At 40.3% G+C, this 19,873-nt stretch overlaps 1 protein-coding gene across 1 annotated transcript in view; it reads right to left on the reverse strand.

The window, feature by feature from the left end:
* dnah7 (dynein, axonemal, heavy chain 7) overlaps window positions 1-19,873 on the reverse strand; it is a 130,552-nt gene that overhangs the window by 98,170 nt on the left and 12,509 nt on the right. Inside the window, exons 13-19 of the mRNA XM_030081275.1 lie at window positions 19,408-19,632; window positions 16,567-16,713; window positions 15,968-16,147; window positions 14,891-15,031; window positions 14,278-14,645; window positions 13,773-13,959; window positions 5,222-5,415 (exon numbers count right to left, since the gene is read on the reverse strand). Of these exons, the coding sequence (XP_029937135.1) occupies window positions 5,222-5,415; window positions 13,773-13,959; window positions 14,278-14,645; window positions 14,891-15,031; window positions 15,968-16,147; window positions 16,567-16,713; window positions 19,408-19,632 (1,442 nt within the window). The remainder of the gene's footprint in view (window positions 1-5,221; window positions 5,416-13,772; window positions 13,960-14,277; window positions 14,646-14,890; window positions 15,032-15,967; window positions 16,148-16,566; window positions 16,714-19,407; window positions 19,633-19,873) is intronic.

A 19,873-nucleotide genomic window follows, 5' to 3' on the forward strand; every position in this document is an offset into this window, starting at 1 on the left:
TTTGTCACAGGCTATATTTTTAAAACTAGCAATTTATTATGTTAATAGGTGATTTAACCATGCTTGGCTATTGGCTGATGAGGTCATGCATTTCTGCATTCACACATCTAACTTTTTCTACCCTGAATGAGCCTGACGAGGACATAAACAAAACATGTAGCTTTTTATGATTTTAAAATACAAAGTCCACTGCCCTGGGTCTTAGGATTGTGGTTAAGTCCATATAAATATACTATGAATATTTTTGCTCTGTTTATGTTTTTCTTGCCATTACCAGTACCTCTTGGTTGAAATGCAATACCTTCTTTTTTCTCTCTTTTTTCACTCTGATTTATCTTTATTTAAAATATTCCTAACGTTTTAGGCGTATCTTACAAAACAAAGAAAAAGGGAATTCCAACCTTGATATACACTAAGTTACTGATCTCGCATTTAGCATACTAATAGCCTACAGATACAATTACTGACTCAACGAGTACATAATAGACCCTAAAACACCACTAAAAATTTTGCTAGTTGGTGATCCACATTCAATTTTGTTTACATATGCAATTTAGGTAACCATGGCGATTAGAGAACACATAAGATATTAATAAGTTGCTAATTAACATTCACATTTTTGTATTTGTCTCATTATTAGTCATTACAAACTACAAATTATCAACATATTCTGAAATATAGCCAGTGTTTGCCGCTAGTTCACAATGTCCAGCTGGGTAGTAGTAGTAGCCAGTTTAAGCTGGCAAACCCTGCAAATTCGTGGCTTTCTTCTCCTGCCTATTACTCATGTGACTGAAAAGCATGTAGCCTACACACAATCAAGCAGTGAGTAACAGATTAGCCTCTACATTTATGATAAAAGCTCCGCTCAATTAGCTGCAAAGCACCTTACATAGATAGGGCAAGAGCAACTCCTTATGAGAAAAAACAAAACAGTCCAAAAGTAGTCAGCTGGAAATTCTTTAATGTCTGGCCATCCGGCTGGCAGCCAGCAAAATCCGGCTATAGCTTTATCCATTTTCTCTTGGTAGCCTTCCAATTAATACTGTCATTAAGGGCTCATAATATGATGTACTCAGTATGGGGCTAGTAAGGTGCTAGTATCACAAGAATTTTTAGTCTCCTTGGATGAGGAGTTCAGCTCCCCTTAATTAGGCACAAGCTCCCCTAAAAACATGATGCAAGAAATGTTTGGGGTCTCAAAAATATGTATTGGCAATATGCAATTATTTTCTTCCATATACATTTGGGGGCGGCGGCCATTCTTATATTTGTGCTCTGGTGTGATTAAACGCATCCTTTCCTAGATGCAACAGAATTATGATAGGAATACTGCAGAAATATTACTGGCCATAATGTGCATTTGCACGCTTAAGTTACAACGGGAATATCACAGAAATATTACAGGTGGATTTACCCACCTAAGTGGAAAACCCAACCCTCTCAGAATATGGAATAATTAAATAATCTGAGCCTGAACGTGATTGGACCAAGCCTGTAACAGACGTGAAATATCGTATAATAATCAGTAATTGCGAGCACATTAAAATGAGGCTGGAGTGAGCAAGAATGTCCCAATTTGTTAAATACCTGCTGCCTGTTAAATGCCATTTTACAAGGATACAAGGATACAAGGAAGTTTATTTGTCATTATACAACAGGTTGAATAATGAAATTAAAGTGTGGTTCCCTCTTGATTGATTAATTGATTGTATAGAAAATAAAATTATTAAACATGGAGGAGTGCAGATGGTGCATTTAGTAGTCTCACAGCCTGAGGGAAGAAGCTGCTCTGTAGTCTGGTTGTACGGCAGCGAATACTTCTGTATCTTTTGCCTGATGGCAGCAGGGTGAACAGGCTGTGGCTGGGGTGGCTGTTGTCTTTTAGGATCCTTTTGGCTCTGCGCAGGCACCTCACCTCCCCGATATCACTGATGCTTGGTAGATGGGTGCCAATGATGTTTTGGGCAGTTTTAATCACTCGTTGCAGAGTCTTCCTGTCCTGGGCCGTGCACATCCCATGCCAGTTTGTGATGTTTCCAGTCAGGATGCTTTCAATCGCTCCTTTGTAGAAGCTGACAAGAACTTGGCGTGGGAATTTTGCTTTCTTAAGTTTCCTTAAGAAATACAGCCGTTTCTGGGCTTTTTTAACCAGGGCAGAGATATGTGAAGTCCATGTTAGGTTCTCTGTTATGTTGATTCCCAGGAACTTAAAACTGCTCACTTGCTCCACCTCAGCTCCATTAATGTAGACAGGGTTGTGTGTCTTTGCCTCTTTTTTTCTAAAATCAACTATCAGCTCTTTGGTTTTGCTGACGTTGAGCAGTAGGTTGTTTTCTGTGCACCATTCTGCAAGATGGTTGATTTCCTCCCGATATGAGAACTCATCATTGTTGGAAATCCGGCCGATGATGGTGGTGTCATCCGCGAACTTCACAATAGAGTTCTCTCCATGTCGGGGGTTGCAGTCGTGGGTGTACAGCGTGAACAGGAGGGGGCTGAGCACACAGCCCTGGGGAGCTCCGGTGTTGAGCACTAGAGTGGAGGAGGAGAGACTGCCAATCCGAACTGACTGGGGTCTGTTTGTGAGGAAGTCCAGTATCCAGTTGCAGAGAGTGGTACTGATGCCCAGAGTGTTCAGTTTTCCAATCAGCTTCATGGGGGAGATTGTGTTGAAAGCTGAGCTGAAGTCGACAAACAGCATTCTGATGTAGGTGCTGCTTTTCTCCAGGTGAGTGAAGACTGAGTGGAGAGCAGTGGAGATGGCATCCTCTGTGGATCTGTTGGTTCTGAATGCAAACTGCTGAGGGTCCAGACTGGCAGGGATGTTGTTCTTTATGTGCTGGAGAACCAGTTTCTCAAAGCACTTCATCAGGATGGGGATGAGTGCCACAGGGCGGTAGTCATTTAGATTAGACACTGCGGACTTTTATTTATTTATTTGTTTATTTATTTATTTATTGCATGGAACGAGGACTAGCAAAGTAAGAATTTGATTTTACACTCTCTCTCGCTCTCTCTCTCACTGAAATAATATGTGTTTCTTTACACATAGAGCGCCCAACAAGTGGGCAGACGAGGCTCATTTGGAGACGCATGTTAATGCCAGGTGTGTATGGACTGACTGACAGCTGTCCACTTGTGCTTAGATCACCAAAGACATCAAAGATTTCAGTACCAGGTGAGAACAGAAGAACAGAGCCAAAAACATCTGTTTTTTTTTTTTTTTCAGGCAACAAGGAGGTTGTCTGAGAAAAACACAGGTTGCTAGAATTGAAAAGATTCAATCGTTAGGCTCTATGTTGAAAACAGACAAAGGAATAGCAAAGCCAGATAATCAATAGACTGGCACTCCCATCCTGAATACAGCATTAAAAACCTAGGCATCCCCTTGCAAATTGGGCAGCTCCCTTCTTCCACATCTCTGAACTACAAGCCTCTTTTTCAGCCAAGCAGTGAATTCTTTGCCACAAATCCTTCAAACACCCCACCACTACACTGCCCGCCACTCCCCAACCCCCCAGAAATCCTGTCTTTATAGAGGAGATGATGGCTAAATGAATCTGTGATGATATAATGAAAATCCTAGCAGCTGAAGCAAGGAAGAAGTGGCAAAAGAGAAAAAAGAGAGGAGAAACAGAAATAGCAAGAAGAAAGTAAGGGGCTAGAGCATCCTTTGTCTGAAATCACATTCATTATTAACCAAATACCCTGGGTGAAATGAGACAAGGGTTGCTTATCAGTGGGGGCCTTGCTTCTGGGGGAACCACTGTGGAGGTAAAGTAGGCCAGACCATTGTATGCACAAAAAGAAGAGCTGCTATAATTAAATTCCTATAGTTAGTTGAGGATTTTCAAGGCTTGAAATTAGTTTTCCAAGGCCTTAACTCTTTTAAATTACTTTTTTCCCTCTCTTTTTGATTTCCTCCTTTCTCACTCTTTCTCACTGTTTGGAGCCTTCATTTTGTGGTGAGGAAAATGTTTTAAGTTTAAGTTTGTGTTTCTGAGAGGCTACATGCACTAAGCAGTTGTGACATGCTTCTGTACTGAACTGCGGATGCATAATCCCACACATCTCTTTAGCAAGAAATGTGAAATGGCAGGATTTATTTTAAGTTACATGTTTTTCTGCAAAGTTGTATTTGATTCCAAGTAGTATAACAATGCTAGTTATTTTCTGTTGTATTTTCAAATTTACAACAAAACATTCTATGCTGACATTTTCTAGACAACTCAAATCATCATCAAGTGCTAAAGCAATTTGGTAATAAGATAACATTCATTCAAATATCATCTGATACTGCTGTGTCACAAATTCAGAGGTATAACTACAGTAACATATCCTGTCCACAAAATTTATAAGTGAGTTTTTAAGAGCAATCAGTTTAGATGATCTCACAATCACTAATTGCTTGCCTCAACTAATTTTAACTGAGACTTTAGCTGCTTTGCGGGGCTATCGGCACAACAGTGGAAACCCAAATGGTTTTTGCTCTTGCGGCTGGAGGCCAAGGGGCATTAAAACCGTCTGCTAGAAGATAGCCCCAGCTCGCAGTGGTATGACAGTGGACAGAAGGCTCTTAAGACACTTTACAATTAAAACAAAACAACAAAAAAACCATCCATACCATCAAGTGCAGCTTTAACTTCATCCTTAACCTTGAAACTACACTTAAAATTCCTTAACTTCATTTTTAATGTACATTTTTGCAGCTGTATGCATGCTCAGATTTTACCCTTAAACACTGTTTCTGATTGTGCAACTCCACAGAAAATGCATACTGATTCAGTGAGGTGAATAAGACACCTTTTTTCATATAACATTTGGTTTTCATAGGATAGATGGGGCATATTTTCAAAACGCTGTACTGTGCAATGGACAAATGTAGCACCTTTTGATGTGAATCCATTTCTATCTCTGATATCTGTCTCTAACACTTGTATTTACCGGTACTGTCGAGGGACAAGCAAGAAACAAAAAATGTCAGATTAATTCAGACATTTGAAACTTAGAGACTCACCAAACTCAAAATATACCTTGGAGTTTGCTAGTGATATGCAATCAGGCATGTTTAGCTGACCCACTGGGTTCCACCATGGCCAATATGAAGGATGTCATTGTTCATATATCACACGGGCCCAGCTAATCCTGTTAATAATTGTTAATGGGAAAACTGGATAAGATTTTTGTGTGCATCCCTAATTGTTTATTAGCTGTTTACCTGGTGGGGTCTTTGGTCTCAGAAATAATTTCCAGCAGTTCGTCATTGGACAGGAAGAAAAACCGCGGGAAGTAGAGGCGCTTCCTCTCCAGGTAGTTATTGAGACCTTTGAGAATCATCTCGAGAAGTTCATTGGATGTTTTTAGCTTCTCCAGCATCTTGTCGATGGCCACTACAGCTAGAACATGCTTGTCCTGCCACAGACAAAAAAGAATTGTGCCTTAAGCAAAATATCACACTTTAACATATAACACTTAAACTAAATATTCAGCCACTGAGATTAAGCACTCCTTTATGATCACCATTATATCACAGCAAAATATACTCTATTTATAAGACCAGCCAGTGTAAAAAATATTCACAGCACATGTTTGACCAGGGACAGGTTCAGTTTTTTGTCCACTCTTATACTCATGTCCAGTTCCCAGTTCCAGGGTTTGCTGAAGTTCCAAAACTGATCCTTATCTGGATTCTCATTTAATGACATAAACACAAATTTTAAACACTCATTGCACATTTTTGTTTACGCAACTAAGAAAAGAATGTGGCTTTTTTTCTAAGTACTTTCCTATTTTACCAAAGCCCAACCCAAGGAGCATTTTTGTGTCCGAACCCGAACCGAGCCTGAGATTTTGCATAGTCAGCAAGGGGCTGTGTTACATGCTGAATATGGGGAAGCACTGCAGTTTTCTTTCAACAACATGCACTGGCTGCTCTAAGTGAATTACATGCACACTAGTCACACAGCCTTTTAGACAAAGGGGCAGAGGTAGAGACTTCTCCTGAGGTCTGTCTAGCACTTACAATACATTTCAGCTCTGGTATCATCTCATCTGTAGACAGCATGTGGCTGAAAAAGGAGGAGCCTAAATAAAAGATCTATCAGATCTTTCTAAACTTACAGGTTAGACAATGAAAGCATAAGTATACTCATGAGAACAATTCTGCAGGAATTCAGTCCTGAATGTGGATATACTCCGTATGACAATGTAGGAGGGAACATAATTCATAAGTAGTCTGGAGAGGTGTGAAAAGTGAGGTGAGAAAAGTGCATGTCCCCTCTCTCATGCCTCTTATCACTAACAACTCCTCATAGGAATGAAGGATTAGGGTGAAGAATAACAGCAATAAAGAGAAAAACGTGGTCTTTGATTTTGTTTTGGGCATACGCTCAAGACATGTGTCTACAACTGCTTTATCGTTATTCATGCAGTCTTACAAGAAACCCTTGTAAAATTACATTTTATGATAAAAGGCCTTGATATTCTAGGTAAGAGGTTGCTGCAGCACACTGAGATTGCACCCAGAAGGTTATTTGTAAAAGGCACTGTGTATGATACAAAAGGTTTACAGTAGACACTGCCCTTGGAAAAAATTACAATCAATACTGTTCAAAAACCAACAAAAAGAGGATGTATTGCATTGCTTTGACCTGTCACAAATTCCTCTTTGTACCCAGTAAAGGGTACAGTCCACTGAACAGAGGTGCAGCCACTAAAAAACACTTTGTATCTCCCTATGCCCTGCTCAAAAGTATGCTAGCGACACATACTATCTAGAGAGAGATAATAATTATTTTTCCTCCCTTGATTGCTATTGATTTCTTATTACCTGTGGTGACTGAAGTGGAAACAGTGGCTGTAAACTGAAAGATGACTCACACCTAAGTAGCCTTCTTAGCTCTGGGCTCAACTTAAAAAAGCAAGTAATAAAAAAGTGGCAATAAGCAGCACCTCTTTGATATGTCTTTCTTAAGTCACTCTTTGGCATCATAATAATTAGTTATTGGACAATGCTAATGAAAGAAAGGGGGAACTCCATTTCTGGAGATGAAGCCCCTTCTTGATTGGATTTTATGAGGCAATAATCTCATCTTTGTGGATGAGACCCAGGCTACTGTAAGCGATCCCCTTATAAAAGGCTAAATCAAATCATCAAGCTCATTAGCCAAGTCAAAGGAGAAGATACATATATAAAGCCTGATTTGGTAGACTTTGAATGGGCCAACGCTCGGCTTTTCTGTCATTTTGTAGGATCAGCTGGTGATACCATACATTCATACTGGATAAGGGTCGCAGAGGGATTCACAGCCATTGTAGCTTGTGAATAGTGTGGTGAATTGCTTGAGTAGTCTTGTGATTTTTGCTCATTTTTCAAGAAGACAATGAAATAAGAGGGCTATTTTTATATTCAGTATGCCAGCAGGAGGCTATTCATGAGCACAGTGAATAGCTAACAATGTTGTAATGCATATATTATGTCTGATAATGTAGTTTTTGAGTCAAACAGATGGATAACTTCATTGGGGTATATGAATTGTCCACAACTGACAATAATAAGACTGTGAAAGGGAATTATGCTGGGAGAAAACATACACTAAAAAGAAAAAAAATGTATTCCTTCTCAGATAGTCACCCAAAGATGCTGCCTCCAGACTACTTATGAATTATGTTCCCTCCTACATTGTCTGCCATTTCATACGGAGTATATCCACATTCAGGACTGAATTCCTGCAGAATTGTTCTCATGAGTATACTTATGCTTTCATTGTCTAACCTGTAAGTTTAGAAAGATCTGATAGACCTTGTATGTTTATTGCACACATCCAAATAAAAATACTACAAACACAGGCAGGCAAGACCATTATAATCTTTTGCATGGTCTTTTGTCTGTACATTCTGTGGCAAATTGCCAGAATGGAAGGCAGAGACAAGGTCTCAGTGTCTCTCACTCTCTCTCTCTCACTCACACACACACACACACACACACACACACACACACACACACGCATATTCTGTTTCCCCCCTCTTTCAACTCAGTTCAGGACATACTGACAGCTTAGTAATGACTCCTGCAACATCCTGCTGAGCACTGAGTCTGCATGTGGGCATTAACTACGGGCTATTCTCTATTTGTGACTGCTATGGGGTATCCATTCTTAATCCATTTTTCCATTAGTACACAATAGTACTCGTCTTAAGAAACTCATCAAAAAGCTAAAAAGGGCAGTGAATCGTCCTCCCCTCAGCCCATTAGAGAGGACAAGGGTTGCTGTGGAAGGTGCAGTTTGCTGGCATAGTTAAAAGGAAACAGGTTCACGTCTTCAAAAATTAATTTTGCCTGTTTTTTTTTTCTGATTCTGTAGATGCCAGTAAATAACTGACACAGAGAGTAAGTAATGACTGGAGGAAGATAAAGTTGAGATGTGGAAGCAGTGAGGTGCTGGGCCAGCAGTGGATCTTGAGCAGCTCCCAGTGGTTGGTCTGATGACTACCATCTGGGCAAAAAAACTGAAATCCTTCCGTTTGTTATTTGTGGGTAGGATAGTTGCACAGTGGCCTATTTGCCCTCTTGCCGTGCACTGTTGTGTAGCAGCATGGAGTTGAGATGATTCCAATTTCATGCACTGATGAATCTATGCTATGGATGAGGTGAAGGGGTGTGTTGTCTGTCAGATTTTGATGCAGACCTATGGGTGTATTAGGAGGGACAGTTTTTTTCTACCCTAAGTGGCCTATGGTCAATCAGCATCATCACGCTTTACTGACTACAACCTATTAGACTGCAGTAGAACCGCACAATTAATGGTGCATGCTCATTTATCATGACTTTAGATTCCACAATGAATAATCATGGAATATTAGTGTATCTGCAATACTGAAACATTTCATTTTACCCTTCGGATAACAGTCAGGGGATTGATAAAACATGCAAAAACTGTCTTAAATATTTTTGTTCCACATTATTTGAAGTTATAATCAGGACATTTTTCTGCACATTAGCCTACGTGAAGAGAATTTTTCATTATCATTATTGCTGGCACTTCAGTTCAAGTGGAACCCATGTCAAACATGCCAGCCAGCAAGTGGAAAAAATCTGAAAAAAATATCAGGTAAACCATGCTCAGGATTATTACATTAAAAGTTGATCAAAAAAATAAAAATGTAGTCTTTATATGAACACCATCAGTCAAAATGAAATTTGTATATCGATATAGCTTCAAATGATACTTCTACATATCAGCATTGCCAAAAAAGGTTAAAATTTTCCCAGCAAAGACACCCAAGAGAAAAACACAAGGATGTAATGATAAAGTTTTCAAACCACATATTTTAGAGGTATATCTTATGGTGGGGTGGTGTGGGGGGGTCTAGGTTGCTGGCTTAGTCAACTGACACAATGCTTGTCAGGTGAGATTCTGTATATTTTGTGAAATGTTTTTTAACAGATTAGTAATATTGCTGCACTGGACTATGAATGCTGATCCACAGTATTTGCTAACTAGCTGCTACACAAGCTTACGCTGACTTATGCCATTTGTAGCACATTTTATCTCAGGTTTATGTAAGACCACAAGATCAGGATGTATAAATTATATGAGCCAAACTATCATTACAACCCAGTTATTTTTGTTTCAAGACTTGCATAAGCTCTCTCTAGACACTGGGTCCTAACAGTTGCAGACTGCTGTGTTGTACCCAATTTGGTCTACCACTGATTTAACTAAACTCATATGCATGCATTATGGGCTTTGTGCATTATGGGATTTGACCAACAACCACTCTACTGGTCTGATTTGATATATTCATTAAAATTATTTTGGTTGATGTTTTACAGTGATGTGGTTCACTTCAAGCAAAGCATGCTTAAGGAAGGGACAACAGGGACCACACAAAGACAGCTACTTCCTTAGAGGCAGGTCAACTCAGTCGACTGAAGTTCGGCAGTGAGACAAAAAAGTCTGCAGGACATCAACAACCCTGTCCCAGTGGAGGAAGAAGAAGACATAGGAGAGCTCCCTGAAATCCTGCAAAAAGGCACTGTGGGAAGATATCAAGACTGACCTCTGTAACATCTTGAAGATGCTTGGAGGCATCACCATGAAGAAGCTGGAGAGAATGGGGGACTTAATCTACAGCTATAGAGTAGAATGATTTGGAGTGGTGAAGAGGAAAGCAACACCAACCATTCCAACTAAGTCCTGGAGGCAGAAGGAAATAGGCTGGCTAGTCAGTGAGAGAAGACAGCAGAGGAAGCAATGGAAAAAGGCCGCAGAGGAGAAGGAAGGCATAAACCTGCTGCAGTCAGGAATCTGGAGCCCGCCTACGATATTGAGCAGAGCTGAGAAACTGGTAAGGGAATACAGGAAGAAGGAGGGGACAAGATCAAGCTTCAACAAAGATTCTTTCAACTTCATGAAATTCTGGGAAGAGCTGGGGGAAAGGTAAACATTCAGAGCAAGTTTCACTATCAAGGCAGTGAGCAATGTCTTGCCATCTCCTAAGAACCTCAGCCAGCGGTACAGAGAAGACCCCGTACAGTATGCTCTCTCTGCCCTATCCCAGCAACACTAGCACAAGGTGCTATTGTGTCTAGCAATGGGCACTGGAAAGTCGGAAGACTTTCATATTTTACTATGATATTAGCATAATATTTCACTTTCCGGTGATGTTATAGACATGCACACACACACACACACACACACACACACACACACACACACATACGCACACACAAACTACGACAGTTTCTCATTTCGTCACAGACACAAAGCATTTTGCCAAAAATGTGCACCAAAATGTAACACAGCCCCTTGCTGACACACATATCTCACAGTAGATAGTATATGTGTCTACAAATGTGTGTGCAGAGGCTTCCTGTCCCTTGGTGACCTCATTTTCTTTGTGGCTCGGCACAGCCCTGCTCCTTCCAGACAAAATCCATGATTTCTATTTGATGGTGCAGTCAGGCTGGACTTTCTAGAGGACACTGCCTGATATTGATGTGTCTCATTTCAGGTCTACTGAGGACGCCAATTACCCTTTGGAAAGTCTTTGGGGGTGCTTGTGCAACACTCGCTTTCTTGCCCCCTGTTTTGTTTCTGTCTTGCTCTGTCTCTTCTTTCTTTGTCTTTCTGTTATTGTTTCTCAGTCATTGTTCTCTCTGTTGACTTTTCTGTCTACCTTTGCGTCTGTATATCTGTCTCTATCAGTCTCTTGTTCTCTTCTCTCTCTCACTTTCTTCTTTGCTGTCACTCTCACTCTGTGTGTCAGTGTTACAGTCTGGGATCCTTTGTATGTTTTTATTTTTGCACGGTTTTCAGGTTTTATTTAAATATCAACTTGTTTTTTAATCAGTTTTGAGAGTGGGTTTTCAGGTTTTAGTTTATTTATTTATATTACATGTTTTCATGTTTAATCTTGTCCTTCAGCTCTGCTTGTGATTGTGTTTGTGTGTTTGTTTTTTGATCATTTAGGAGGAATGTGTTCTGGGTAGCTGAGTGACGTTAGCTAGATAGCATATTAGCCAAAGAGCTTACACTGAAAATGACTTTGGTTACCCTCACTGATGTGCTAGTAATGTTACTACCTCATTTCAAAAGACCTGTTCCTCAGATGTCATTTTTAACTCTTTACTGTTAAGCTGAGGGCGCAAGCGCAACACTAGCTGCTGTACTTCTACTATAGTCAAACCATCATTTCAATTACTTCTCATTGTCTTTGACAATGAGAAGTAATTGAGACAAAGAGGGGAAATGTCAATCCCTGATTTCAGCTTTTCTGCAATCTGAAATCAAACCATTTAGCTCACAACAGCCCTACACAGGACTGTGTAGGCGGGTGAGTGAGGATGAAGTGTGAGGATGAAGCTACTGGAGACTCAAGGCACAGTGGGCATTAATCAAAAGATGCAGAGGGGCTGTGCACAATAAGATAAGCAAAAATGACAAATGACAAAGTGTTATCAGAGTATCTCTGGACTTAAGCACTCATGCTGACAGCAAATCATTTATATGTAGGCTAAACAGTGATGACAGACAATGGTAGACCCTGAGAGAAACCTATATTATTACCAACGTTGGTTGATCAGATTTTACCCTTTTCAAGGCAACATAGGATAATCTGAACCAATGCAACTTTAGTAAAGACAATGTCATGGTAAACAGAGTCAAATGTCTTTGGTATGGAGAGACATGAGGAAATTTTAAACTTTGCATTCTCTGTGATGAAGCAATTAGCTGTTTCAGTGAAATCACCAGCTTTGAAATGAAACTTCAACACATGTACTGTGTAGAGCTAGCTTGTTGTTGTGATGAGTGATCACTTGTTCTGTGACACATTTCTCAGAAATCTTTTCCATAATTGGTAGTTTGTTGATGGGCCTGTTGCTACCTTTGTCTGACTTAAGATAGCTATTATTATGGTTCAATTCCAGACTTTTGCATATATCCCCTGGTCAGTAAATGCACTAATTGTCTAGGTATTTGGACATGAGAACATGAGAAAAACAGAGTCTAGCTCAAACACAACTTCAGCTCTTTGGCTCTTTAGAGTTTAACAACATATTCACAAACCTATAGTGTTACTTAGTACTAGTGCTTTGACCAAATCAGCTAAATAGAATTCAAAAGCATTGTTGTTGTTATTGTTGTTGTTTAAGGTGTGCCTGTTAACAGACTTCCTTCCATCATCCTTATTCTACTCATTCACATTGGCTTGTAGATGTTTTGACATTATGGGCCCTATCTTGCGTCAGAGTCCCTAAACCCGTTATTTGGGGATTTAGCATTGCGTAAGAGGTGTTCCCCTGCAAAAGTTGCTATCTTGCACACCTGCCGTTATCCCTAAAACACTTGCGCTACCCGTTACATTATGCATAGGCGTGGTTTGGGCGTTACGACAGTTAAACCAATCAGTGTGCCAAGTGCCATTGCCTTTAAGAGCAGGCTGCGTTATCCCAAATCCGCAAACCAAAACCCGTGATGGAGAGAGGAAGGTCGTGATTTAGTACTATCTCTGCCCTTTTCTCAGGGGTTCAACTGGGGCTAAAGCAAAGTGGCTTTTTATAGGCGAGTTAATTGGGGAAGTGGAGCCGCATGTGCACGTCCACGTGTCCAAGTGGACGAGCATTGAAGCCGCCTGGGCACGCTCTTGTAAAAGCCCAAATGGGATAGCGGGTGGTTCTGAGGACCCCCTATCCGCTTTCCCTAACGTGTGTGGTCAAGATAGCAACTGTAGGGAAAGCGCATAAACATGCCCACGGACACACCTCCAGGTGCAAATAAAGGAGTCGGCATAATGTATAGCGGGTAGTGTGGCCGCAAAATACCGTTTAGGGATAGTGGAAGCTGCTAAATGCGTAATTCACGGGTAGCAGGTAGTGGCAACAGGTAATCTTTGATTGTCAGCTCTTTAAAAATTATTATATTAAATTTTAAATTCCCTTTTCTTTCCAATTGCATTATCAAAAACCGATGCTTTGCTCAGACAGATTTTCAGAAATCATGTAATGTTTATAATAAAACGTGTCTCCCTTGAACAACAGACCTTCCTCTCAATGCAGCACAGATATAAAACTCTGTTTGCTTACCCCCTCTACAAGGAAGCCACTGAACTGTGGCCCTAATGTTTGTAGAGATTCAGTGTCATGTGTAAGGACACCTTGAGAGGGCAGATGTTTGCTATCATAAGGGCTTAAATGTAGTTTTGAAGGAGTATTTGATCACCACACCACTCTCTTGGCTAAAAAATTAAATAAGCAAACATCTTACCAGGGATACTTGCTTCATTGTGTCCCTCCAAGTCTTGTCAACAGCAGTGAAGCGACTTCCCTCCGTAGGCATCTGAGTCATGATGTCTGGGGAGCTGAAGATGGGCTCCAAGTGCAACCAGGTGGATTGTACCTTCAGCCACTCATCCAGGATCTCTTGGAGGAGCAGCAATTTTCCCTCCCACTCTCTGGGAAAAAAAAAAAAAAAACACGTGAAAAGGAATGTGAATTTGCAAAAAAAAACTATTTTTAGGATTTTTTTTTTTCTCAGGTGTGAACTATTACAGTATAAAAGGAATTTGTTTCCTTACATATACCACTTTGGTATACCACAAACATAAGCTCTGTTATGCACTTGCTAAACTCAAACAGATGCAAGCAGCCCTAAAATTTGTCCTTACATTATGATATTAGTGACTGGCCACACAGTGCACTTACATCCAAACAAATTATACTCAAGCATTTGATTTTTTTCTTTTTTTTTTTCTTACATCCAGATCTCTTACCGTATTTCTACCTCGAAAGGTTTGATAAAGGGTGAGCCCCTCATGGTCTGTGTCTTCACAATGTGATCGTCCAACAGCATCTGCACCTCATCCACGCATGACAGGATGGAGGTACCTGTGTCTCGGTAGGACAACAGATTGAACTCCATGTTGTCCCATTCACCAGCCATTTTCTCCATGGCCTTTTCCAGTGAGTACTCCTTGCTAGCAGCTTCACTGATGCCCTCAAAGCTGCTCAGGTGTTGTTCTAGCTGCAAGGGCAGGAAATGTGCCACACAGGCCTGGTCATCAGAGGGCTGCAGGGAAAAGCCAGCTACTGCTGACATGGCATCCCAGTGACGGTCACGCAGGCCAGGGTTGCACAACACCTACAAGGTAAGGAGTAAGTTGACAAATATATACCTAAAATTGATTAGCTGAAAGGCATTTTAAATTAAATGCTGATTTAGTATGGTAAGGTATGGTAAGGTGATTTTAACCTGTAAACATTAAATCCTGACCTGGCCCAAGTTAAGATGAAAAAACAATCTCCCAACTGTAAATAATATGTGAATTGCGTACCCTACAATTTCCATTTTGGCAGGTTCAAGTCGACACTTTGTGAGAATCCTACCTGCACGAGAGGAATGTGTTCTTTGAAAGTCTCCAACTCAGCCTTCACACTGGTGGCAATGCTCAGGGCATTGGGGGTATCTGAGAAGCCTTTCTCTAGCTTGTAGAGAGCACGCCAGAAGTTGCCAACATCCCCCTCTACCTGCGATACAGAGATAGGAAAAACATTAGAGAGACAACAAAAGTAATGGTATATTGAAGTGCAATCCATAACTGATACTTTTTTGTCATAATATAAAATTATGAGACTCAATTTGCCACAAATATACAACAATACAAGAAAATAGCTCTTGGAAGTTATGAACACAGCACCAATGATTTTTTTTTTTTTTTTTTGTTCAATTCAATTAAGAGTGATACTTCAGTCAATGTGTTTTTGTGATTACTTTCAATCAATTTTTAATTTACAGCATTTGTTTTCTCTTGTTTTCATAGGTATGTCATTTGTTACTCAGCAAAACACTTCATGATGAGCCTTTTACAAGTACAAAAAGGAATAAAACAGACTAATGGTTAAAAAATACCACAGGTAAAACTGTGCTAGATTTAGTTGAATATTGGTTAGCAGAATATGTTATGTCAGCTTTAAAACTGAAATCAAGGTTTTCCCTGATTTCTCAACTTTGTCTGCCCCTCTGGCAGGGAGAAGTATTCGAAACAATAGCCAGAAATTCCTCAGTATACTGTTCAACAGGGCATGACAGCAGGAACAAAGACGTCCGGGACCACCCACAGTTTGGAGTGGTTATGGTTATGGCTAGGATGACGGGAACATTCATTATAATTGTATGGGTAGCCATAGACGTCATTACAACTCTGCATATAGTGGCCAAGGACCATGAGGCTTGAGACTTTTTGAACCCCACAGTGTATACACTGGTCCTTCCTGACTTTCTCATTCTAAGATGACAATGCCCCAACTACCCTGCCAAACAAGACAAGTTTCATGAACACCAAGACGGTGTCAAAAGGCTTCTGTGGCCTCCTGACAGTATGCCAAGAAGGCAAAGGGTATCCTCATTCATTTTTTGATGCTCAATATTAATTTGTCCTGTAAGTTATGGCTTGATGCTGGTACCTTGTCTGGGTCGACACTAGATAGTGGCCCATGTACCCACTGCTGGTGCTGTTTCTGGAAGTCAGAGGCTGTCTCGTAGAGGCGCAGGAAGGGCATGAGCTTATCCTGGACCTTCTTATGCTGTGGGTACTGGGACACAGGCCACCCAAAGGCCTCCTCCTCTTGGTTAAAACCATCAATCTTTCCAGTTAGAAAGAAAGAGAGAAGAAAAGAAGAAAAAGAAAAAAGAGAAAAGAAAGAAAGAAAGAAAGAAAGAAAGAAAGAAAGAAAGAAAGAAAGAAAGAAAGAAAGAAAGAAAAATAATATATATTTCAAGCAAACAGAACATCGAAAATGGATGAAGATAACCAGTACCACACTAGGGCTAAGTTTTTCTAGAGCTAATACTGCCCTCTAAAGGTTAAATATTTGACAGCACAAATAGCAAAGAATGTATTTGCCAGAGCATTTACTAGCATCAAATGAACTGCAGCTATGCACTCTTAAATGCTATGTATTTCCCTCTCATTTAATCAGAAAACACTGAGAATTTATCTTGTGAAATATGTAACTTATCCTCTAAACATTTTGTTTTGACTCTAGCCTGAATTTTTTCCAACCTTTTCCATGGCTGACTCCAGTTTGGCATTGAGGGCCTGGGCTTTCGTCAAGTATTTGTCAAGATCTGCTAGGTTGCCAAAGGTGGAAAACTCCTCTGCCTGTGTGCTGTAGCTCTCCAGCACCTCCACAAAGCATGTGCAGCGCAGCTGAAATAAACACAGACACACACACGCTATTAGTACCTTTTTGCAGGGACATTGTATGGACTTACATTCATTCTCGATGACAGCCTTTGCTTAATCTTAGCCATAACCATAATTCATCTTTACAACCCTAATATAAATCCAATAGGACTTTAATTTGTCACTTTAATTTGTCACAGCTGGAAGCCAGAGGGATACAAAACACAAAATATAACAATTGATTAAATTAAATAATCAAAACAACAGGGTCTTAGACACCCAGCTCAGGACATCAAGGTCTTTAAAAGTAAGAAACCAGCCAAAAACGTAAAATGAGAAAACACAACCAACAACACAAAAATGGCATGCCACATTTTTATTTAAAAAACAGTTAAAATACAATTTAAGTTAAAACTACACACTCAGTAAGTTAGTGCACTACTATCATCACAAAATAACATTCCCTCTGTGGAGTGGGGAACCAAACCCAAGTTTGAATACAAACCAACCTATAACAGATAAACAGGGAGGTGGGACTGACCCCACACACAGAAGCAAAAAAATAAAGGAAGGGAGGAAGACAACCTGTCCCCTGAGGAAGACAAGAGTTCCTTCAAGCAAGAGCTGTCCTGGAGACAGACTCAAGCAACCATCATCCTTCTTCTCACATAATAAACAAACAGCAATTTTAATTGCTATAAGAGTGCTTTCCCTAAAAAAAAAGTACTACATTTAAACCTCTGTGGAGCTTTCTCCTCTCTCCTTTCCCCCACTCCCTACCCACCATAGGAACAGCTACAGTTGTTCTCACCAAAACAATGGCCTGAAGGAGGACCTGAACAATGGAGGACACAGGAATAGCTCCAGACAGACTCAGAAACCTCACGGTGAAAGAGTCCTATCTGTGCTATTTGGTACATATGCAGCCCTCCTGAATCTCACTTGGAGACAAAGTACACAAGAATGGTGGGCTCAGTCAAAAGCCTTAATTGTGACTCAGTCTTCTACTAGAGGCTAGTTTGAGTCACACACCCAGTACATACTACACCACACACTTGGAATTTGAAATATCCCCGACCAGTTGGGCATTTTCAACTGCTCACTATGTTCCAAAGTACTGGCAGCAAATAATACAATCAGCTGGGCATGGAACATTAGCTGGGATTTGATCACCCCAGCTGGTCTCCATGGATGAGTCTCTAATGTGCAAACGGCTGAAACATTTCATGATTTCATGGTGACGTGACTGATGAAATGCTCCTCGCTAATAAGCAAAACAAGCCAGAAACCACTTAAAGTGGCTTGTGCTGACTAAAAGACAAAAATTTTAAACCGCCATTGTTTGATTTTCCCATCAAATCCATCAATTTCTGTCTTGCACAAGCTGCCATTTTGTTAACAAGACCTAAACCAATCCAAACTGTAATCTTAACCATTTCAAAATAGGATTAAGATAGTACATGAGACCCTACCCACAACCTAGCCCTAACTTTAACCAAACTCAGACCAATGTCAGACCTAAATTATTCTTAATCTAGCCCCAAACCAATCCAAACCCTAACCTTTATAGAATAGAACAGAATAGAATTTTAGATCCTAAATTTAATCAAACTCAGACCCTCAATAATTCATAAACTACACTGAGACCAATTTAAACCCTAACCTTAACCATTTCAGAAAAGGATTTAAATAATACATTCTTGTTATAACCTGACCCTAACCTTAACCAAACTCCAACTTTATAAAAATAACCACCACTCTACACACAGTTTTAGAAATAAAATTGCAAAATTAAAAATTCCATACTACAAAATCTACACTGTACAAAAGACAAGGGGCATGGGTGTGTGTCCGTAAGACTGTCCCTGCAATCCAGTTCCGGAGATCAGGAGCCACATGGATTCACATTAACTCCAAAATTTAATGCAATGTGCTTCAGGAACAGTACCTACAAAGTACTGAATATAAAAGTCAATCCCACATGGTGCTGTCAGTATGTGAGAGACCAGCTCCTTCTTATTAGTTTCCCTAATAATAACTTCCTAACAACCAACAGTCACTGACATTTGCAAAAGCATTGTGGATATAGGGGAGTGGTCGCAGGGTATTGTGATCCACACAGAACTCTTACCACAGGCCCTATCTTCCTAACCCCATAGTAACTACCTACACTAAAAGTAGCTTATCTGACAGGACAAAGGGTTTAAATTTGTTGCAACACATAAAGACTATGGAGATGAAGTGATTCATAAGTCTGACAGCTCCTGCCACTCAGTATCAGGCATCAGGAGCTGCCACATGATTTCACGTTAACTCTTGCGGCGTGTTGCTCTTCCGGGTTGTGGCAGGTAAGTCATGGGTCAGTGCGTTTTCTCTCAAAAACTCACCTCGGAAGCGCCAAAACCACAGAAATTGGAGGTGGGGTAGGCGTGAGATGTCGAGTGTATCGTTGTAATCAACAAACCAAAAATTGTGTTTTTTGTGAGGACCACCCAAAATGTCCTCACAACTTGAATTATCCTCACAGAACAGTGGTTTCTCAAAAGGTAGTCCTGGTGACAAGTACAGCTACGCCCCACCCGAATCCCCCACCCATATTTTGATGACAAAATATGGATATAGATAGATTGATAGCTATGTGGACGGTTGGACACACACACACACACACACACACACACACACACAAAGACCAACCAAACAGCTGACTGATGAACCAACCTTGAGGCTACTCTGGTACTGCTCGGTCTTGTCTTTGATGATTTCTCTGTGTTTTTCAAAGATGGAGGGCATACGTGAATACCACAGGATAGTCTGATTGTTGAGCTCCATGTCCTCTGGAGACAGCATGATGTACTCCATCAGGAGCCACAGCTGGCTGTTCAAGTCCCTCAGTCTCTGCTCCAGCAGAGGCATCTCTGTGGTCTCAACTGTGTTGACATATGCCTGGGTGGTGGTAGAGGACAAGAAGGTAGACAGCTGTGGTGTTTTTTCTTGTCAACATTTAGATATAAATGCTGTTTAAATATTTGCCTAAAAAGTATTCCAGGTAAAGAAGAGGGTGCCAATTTTATATATTTTATAATATTAATAATGGTATTAATAAATCTATATATTTTTAAAATTAAATATATATGTATATTAAAATAAATATTACATTTAATATAATTATGTAAAATCAAGCTTT

Source organism: Myripristis murdjan, chromosome 21 (genome assembly GCF_902150065.1).
Source record: "Myripristis murdjan chromosome 21, fMyrMur1.1, whole genome shotgun sequence".
NCBI classification, from domain to species: Eukaryota; Metazoa; Chordata; class Actinopteri; order Holocentriformes; family Holocentridae; genus Myripristis; species Myripristis murdjan.